The 6,816-nt window shown below is 43.3% G+C and overlaps 1 protein-coding gene across 1 annotated transcript in view; it reads left to right on the forward strand.

Annotated features, from left to right (window-relative positions):
• The window catches only part of rbpjl (recombination signal binding protein for immunoglobulin kappa J region-like), a 27,811-nt gene that overhangs the window by 11,698 nt on the left and 9,297 nt on the right, over positions 1 to 6,816 (forward strand). Inside the window, exons 4-7 of the mRNA XM_037101750.1 lie at positions 430 to 577; positions 6,146 to 6,280; positions 6,364 to 6,434; positions 6,564 to 6,679. Coding sequence (XP_036957645.1) covers positions 430 to 577; positions 6,146 to 6,280; positions 6,364 to 6,434; positions 6,564 to 6,679 — 470 coding nt within the window. The remainder of the gene's footprint in view (positions 1 to 429; positions 578 to 6,145; positions 6,281 to 6,363; positions 6,435 to 6,563; positions 6,680 to 6,816) is intronic.

Consider the following 6,816-nt stretch of genomic DNA (forward strand, 5'->3'; position numbering starts at 1 on the left):
GAGTTTCATCAATACAAGGTTTAGAAGTTTTAACATTTAAGGAAATCCTTCTGCAAGTAGATTTAAGAGGCATCTTTTTCCATCACAGATCAGGTTGTCCAACATTGAGTTAATTGTTAATTATTACAGGCTGATCTCAGTTCACACTGTTTCCAAAGAGGCGCATAAATGTTTTGTTTTGTTCTTTTAGAATCCAAAAAAGCCTAAGAAAAGAAACAAATCATCACATTTCTAGAAGCTGGAACAAACGAGGGTTTGAGCGACACAAATGATTCACCAATAATCGATTTATTTTTCTCTTGATCGACCAATCAGTCCAGTTCTGTTAGCAGCTGATCCGGAGCTGCGCTGAGCGCCTCAGATCAGATCAGCCTGCAGATTTAGTTTAATGAGCATCACTCGATTTCTCTTTTTATCTCGTCCTGCCAGAAACATCGACCAGCCAGTCAGGGTTCCTCCCGACGGACCCGGTTCTGTTATACCCCCCTCCTCTGTCCCCTGACCCGGTCAGCCCGCTCACTCACCTGGGGACGCTGCTGGCCGGACACGACGCACCGAGGACCGGCGGATGGGACAGGTAAGACCGCGGGGAAGAAAGTCCCGCGTCACACACACACACGGTGTCCCGGTGAGGAAAGGTGAGGTCACAGTTTGCTGAAGTTTATCCCAAACTTCTTCTTTTCTTCTTCGGAGTCCTGCTGAGTCCTGCTGAGTCGACAGGAACGAGCCGCTCGGACGTGACAACGCGTTCAGATGTGTGTCGCTCCGTGACGTTCCCTCGGTTTTACTCACTGGTGGAGGGATGGTGGTGGAGGGATGGTGTGTAGGTATTAAAATGGCAGGAGGAGAAGTATTTGTGAGGGCAGAGACCCCACCCCCCCGCCTCTGAAACCCGAACAACAGGGAGAGGGTCCGGGGTCTGGAGAGGTGCGCACGGAGCGCAGCGTGGCGCACGAGACCCGGTGGCATCACCGACAAAACGTTTATATGATTTTATACAAACTTCAGTATTCGAGTGAACTGAAAATAAAACGTGAGACTTTTCTCATGGCATCACCACGACTGGATTCATCTTACAAACTCTTAAAAAGTTAAAATCAACTTTAACTCTATAATATTTTCCCTTAAATTTCTCCACAAGACAGACCAGGTGTTCCCCACAGAATGTCCCTTAAAGGAACAGTTCACCCCCAAAAAATACAAATTCAGCCACACTGATGGAAAATCAGGTGAAGTTCCGTAGCCCACAGAACATTTCTGGAGTGTCACAGACGAGCTGTATGAAGACATTTTATGTTTTTTAATTGGTAGTTTTTTCATTTTAAATCAAGTCTCCAGTTACGTCAGTTGTTTTACTGTGAAGCTCCAGAAATGTTCTGTGGGCTTTGAAAGTTTATGTTTCATCAGCACAGAGGGAGGAGATGATGACTGGACGTACAATTTTAGGTGAACTGTTCATTTAAACATTGTTTTTGTCGAGGTAAAGTTATTTGATACACATGAACATGACTTTGATAAAAGCTCTTATGTTTTCGTTCACACCAAAACTAAAAGTTTGTTTGTCGCACCGACATTCACAGAGATGAAAGTTTTATATTCTGTGACTACAAAGATCTTCAGCAGGAAACAGGATGTAAAGATCAGATCCTTGTGTATGAGCTGATGTCAGCACTCAGGTGAGGACCGGGTGTGTTACCTTGATGACCACGTTCTGGACGCTGACAATAAAAATGTCGGCTCGTCTAAGCTACCTTCCCCTCGTCCATTTTTACAGTCCTGACACCTGTTGAGCCGCGCTCGCTGACAAACCTAACGATGATTGTGGTCATTACAACTTTCAGCCCTGACGAGCAGAACAACCTCCGCCCCAGAAGATGTTCAGTTTGTGGAGGAGAAAGTGGATTCCTCTGCGCCCCTCCCCGCTTTCTTCCTGCGGTCTATTCTGTGTTCACGGTGTGAAATGCCAGAGAGTCTGAGCTCCTGACACACTGACCTTTGACCTCTGAAGAGGGGAAGGTCTAATTTAGACTGTTGCTGGCACCCTGGTGACTGCTAACACACACTCACACACACACACACACACACACACACACACACACACACACACACACACACACACACAGCCAGTCAAGTGTGAACCCTGAACTGTGTCCTGGGTCGGTGGGATCCCCCTCAAATGTGAACAAAACATTCAGTATTCAGCTTGACGGGTCGACTTTCCTCCCTCACAAGCAGCAGCTGCTCTCCTCTGAATACATGAAGCTGTATGAGGGCAGGAATCAGTTAATGAACGAGTTCTTACCTGAAGTTTGTCTGAAACAGAGAAATCATGAGTCTGTTGATTGTTTCCTGGACTAGTGTCGTAGTCTTGTTCTTGTATTGTATCGTGTCTACATTTACACCTCAGTGGTTCAGATATCAGGACACCCCAGGACGTAAGAATGATGTTAATAACATCGGCCTTGTTGTGGTTAGAGCTCGGAACAATTTATGTGCAAAGTAAATGTTTAGATCTGGAGGATGTTTGTTTGACTAAAAGATAGATGATGATGCAGGTTAACATCTTCAATCATGTTTCACATTTGTAAAGTTTCAACATATATACCTGGTTTGACGTAGCAGAAATGTACGATGCCAACATTTATTCTGGCGATTGCGTCGTGTTGTCCAACCCGGACTCAAACAGATTTACACTTCTCAGTTTCAAGTTGCGTTTCAACAAGTCAGCATTGACTTTTGCTTTTGTGTGGGACGTGAGCAGCGGTCTCCTGGGTGAAGGTCCTGTTTGTTTGACCCGTCCATCCACCCATCCTGCCTCCACCCTGCCCGGACGTTTGTGGTGTTTAACTGCAACACCTGACGTTGTCGTGGCATCTGGATGCATCTATTTCCACAGAACTGGCACAGAAAATTCATCTTTGTCATACGTACTGCACACAATCTGAAAGTCTAAAGTCGAGTTATTTGTACACAGAATGAAGTGAAAAGGGTTTTTTTTTGTCATAGTTTAGCACCAAAAAAGTGTTTTATGTCAAAGAAACAGATCAGTGATCATAACAACAACTGCAGTACAAACCGTCTGACAGGAGTGGAGTGGATGGAGTCAACGTTTCCTCCCGTCACAAAACCACAGAACTACATGAAAAAAATATTTCTAACAACACGTTTACTGATCCAAATATGAGTTGCTGGACAGAAGCAAAAGGTGAAACATACAAAAATAGAGTCTGCACACTGGAAAATGCTCCCCTGAACATTTATGACCTCATAAATACTACTTAGCTTATTCATTCACTCTCATTCGTCCAAAACAAGACGTCAGTTAAATTCTGTTGAGTTTGATTTGACCTGAAGTGTTTCAGTTTGGTCTCATGAGCAGAGAGGAACGTGAACTCTTGTTGTTGAGTTGTGACCCACTTGGCCTCTGAGCGACTGGGATCAGTGTGTTCTCTGTGTGTTCTGACGGTGCGACTGTGCTGTTGTCGGGTTGTCCTTGTTAAAGCGAGCACCCTGCTGCTCGTCTCTGCCCGACACTCAGGCCGTCCACACGTACACCAGGATTTATTAAAAACAGGGAGTTCTCTCGTACAAACACAAACTGAAAACTGACCTTTCCAAGTGAAGATGCAATCGTGACATCATCACGTCGTTAATCTCACGTTCAGTATTTCACTGTGGGAGACTTTATATTTAACTCTAATTCTTTAAAGGAATAGTTCAAAACTTTGGGGAAATATGCTTATTTGCTTGTTTTTTGAGCGTTAGATGTTCAGATTGACGCCACTCTGATGACTGTGGCAAATGAAGCTACTTATCTTAGCATGAAGATGGAATCAAGGTTAAACCACCAAACGTAACAAAATCTCACCTCTAAACCTCGTTAATAAACATGAATTATATTCTTCACAATACAAAATGAGTCTAAAAAGTTGAACTATTTCATTTAGAAATAAAAAACAACTGAGATATTCAAATCTTTATAAAAGAATATTTCTGCTATGAAGACTTGTGCTTGATTTCAGTGATGATTAAACTTTTTAAATAGTGAGAGAACTTACAGAATGAGTGTAGAACTAAACACATTTTTATTTACGTCTCGATCTGGTTCGCTGTTTGCCTCTATGTTCGTCATCAGTCACAGAATTCTTCTTTATCTTTCCGTCCCGTCTTCTTCTCCTCCTCTCGTGTCAACAGTCTTCATTATGAGGAGCATTCCAGACTGCCGGGCCCCGGGGCAGAACCTCCTCATTACACCGTTACTGCGATGTGACAGCTGCTATTGTTTGCAGAGCTACACGGGGCCGCTCGGTCCAGTAATGTTCCCGCTCCTTCAGTCGCTTACCTGCTGTTCAATCGAACGTTTGAAATCTAATCACACAGATGAGTCTGCAGAACATGTTCCTGAAAATATGGCACATTCAAATCAGTTACTCCAACTGAAGAATTAAAGATGACGTTTGTGAGAATATCCAGTCGCTTGATATGTAAGAAGAAATGTGAGTTTATAGACATTTATAAAGTTTTTGTTGACAAACCCTGGAGGAGGTTTTCTGTCTGACAGTCAGTTTTGTAACCTGTCGACTGATTTCTTCTTCACTTCTGTGCTCATGCAGAAGTGAATCATGGAAAACCTAAAGAGACGCAATCTGACTTTATTTACTTCTCTTCTGTGTAGAAATGCAAACATGAGTGAGAACAATGTTAAGTATAAACATTGATTCAGGATCAGATCCAGCAGCTGTTTGATTCCTGCAGCTGCTTTTTGTTCCAGTTAGTTTAACTTTGTTCTTGTGATTCACCTGCTGCTCACTTTTCTGTGCTTAAAAAAAAAGTTGCGCGTTTTAATATAAAGAAGAAAAAGCCGGTTGGCCGGTTGTTGTAGATTTTAATGACATAAACAAACAAATGATGTAAAATTTTAATTGAATCAATCTGAGCAAATAAAAATTCCCCGAAACAGAACTCTTAATCTTTTTTATTGAAGCAGCAATCTGTGTTTTTTAAACCTCATCATTTACTTCGGCTGTGAATAGTTGTGTAATTAAATGACAGAAGCATAATTTTCTATTTTCTCTGCGACTCTGGTTTCAGTCAGAAGTTCTCAAGTGACAGAACAGTTTCCAGATATAAAAATATCTCCTCATTGTTGAATGTGTCAGTAATGCAGCGATGTTGGAAACGATCTTTGGCACGACTTTATTTACGTCTCACGTTTCTCCATTATGAGGACGGATGGAGATGATGACTGTGCAGTCTGCTTCAGTTCAATTTATTCAGTTTGATTCACATCAACAGATATTTTTGCATTTCCATTCTCAGAAGTTGTGGCTGATATCAAAAGAAGCTCTCCTGTTTGTACATCATCCATCTGTTGAGGTCCTCAGCTCACTGATCTGATAGAGGTCACAGTGTGTCAGTCACTTAATTAATGTGTCAGGTGGTCGAGACTCCCCTGTTGTTTTACAACTGCTGGAAAGGTGAAAGGAGTTTTCCCTAAAAGCTCTGGTCAACGACACAGCGGAAACTGAAAACAGATCCTGTGTTTGGCTCCAGTTACCATCTGTGTCTGTGTTCAGAAGGTGCTACACAGAAAGTAGTTTGGTGTAAACGCAGCAGAAGTTCTCATGCAGGAGGCGACAGTATGATTTGTTCTCCAGACAAGCTGTTAACATCTTCTAGTTTAATTCTTGTCTGAGTGTTTCAGTTACGCCTGAGCTGTTCAGACATGATACTTTCTCTCACACGTGGTCAGCCAGCGCTCATTGATTAAAATGAATCAGATTAGGCGGTAAAAGTACAGTTCAGTTTAAAGATACGTATTTGCCGACTGCAGAGTCTGTTCCCTCAGATGTATCACAGTATGTGAACGCACCACCACTTAATATCACTACAATACACACCACAGTCAGTGAACGCATCTTTGCTCAAACGCACTTTATGCATCATTAAGTTAATAAGCGATTAAAAACACTTCACCAGTGAACGCATCACAGCACAAACTCACTTCAGTACGTACAACAGAACCTGTGAGTCAAACTGTCTTCAGCTCAGCAGCTCGACGACAGAATGACTCCGTGAGCTACACAGCACAAACACAAGGTACTTCCTGTTTGTTTGTGACTGGCGGCATTCTTTGTCCAATCAGCAGACTGGACCTGGGGTTCCAAGGCTGTCAGTTACTGGGATCAACGAGGGAACCAGGAAGAGAAGCTCATGCGGACCAGAGCGTCACCATCCTGCACGCCAAGGTGGCTCAGAAGTCCTACGGCAACGAGAAACGGTTGGATGACAGTGAAGATTCATGATCAGAGGAATGGTGTGTTTGATTCTGTGGTTAAGTCTGTGATGTTTCGTCACCCTCAGGTTCTTCTGCCCGCCTCCTTGTGTTTACATCAGCGGTCGAGGATGGAGAGTCATGCAGGACCATCTGAAAGGTGAAGACACTGAAAGACATGCTCCAGTTTAGAAGAAGACATTGGATAAAGTTGTTTGAATCTGAGTTTACATTCCTCTGTGTCTTTGTGAACCTTCATCCCTCCACTGTTGTTCTTCTCTCCCTCCAGAGGCCGGATATGGAGACTCTGTATATCGACTGTGTGGCTACATGTGTCTGGACAGCTCCAGTCAGTCTCAGGCCGACTCGTTCAAACTGGTCTTCGATCAGCAGCCAAACTCCAGGGTGTGTGTGTGTGTGTGTGTGTGTGTGTGTGTGTGTGATATACCTTATCTGATGCCATGTGCACACCTGTCTGTCTGCTGTGTTTGCCTGTCGGTCAAATTCCTTCAATAACAAAGACACCAGTTGTCTGGAAGTTT

The sequence above is a fragment of the Acanthopagrus latus genome, chromosome 6, assembly GCF_904848185.1.
Source record: "Acanthopagrus latus isolate v.2019 chromosome 6, fAcaLat1.1, whole genome shotgun sequence".
In the NCBI taxonomy this organism is placed as follows: Eukaryota; Metazoa; Chordata; class Actinopteri; order Spariformes; family Sparidae; genus Acanthopagrus; species Acanthopagrus latus.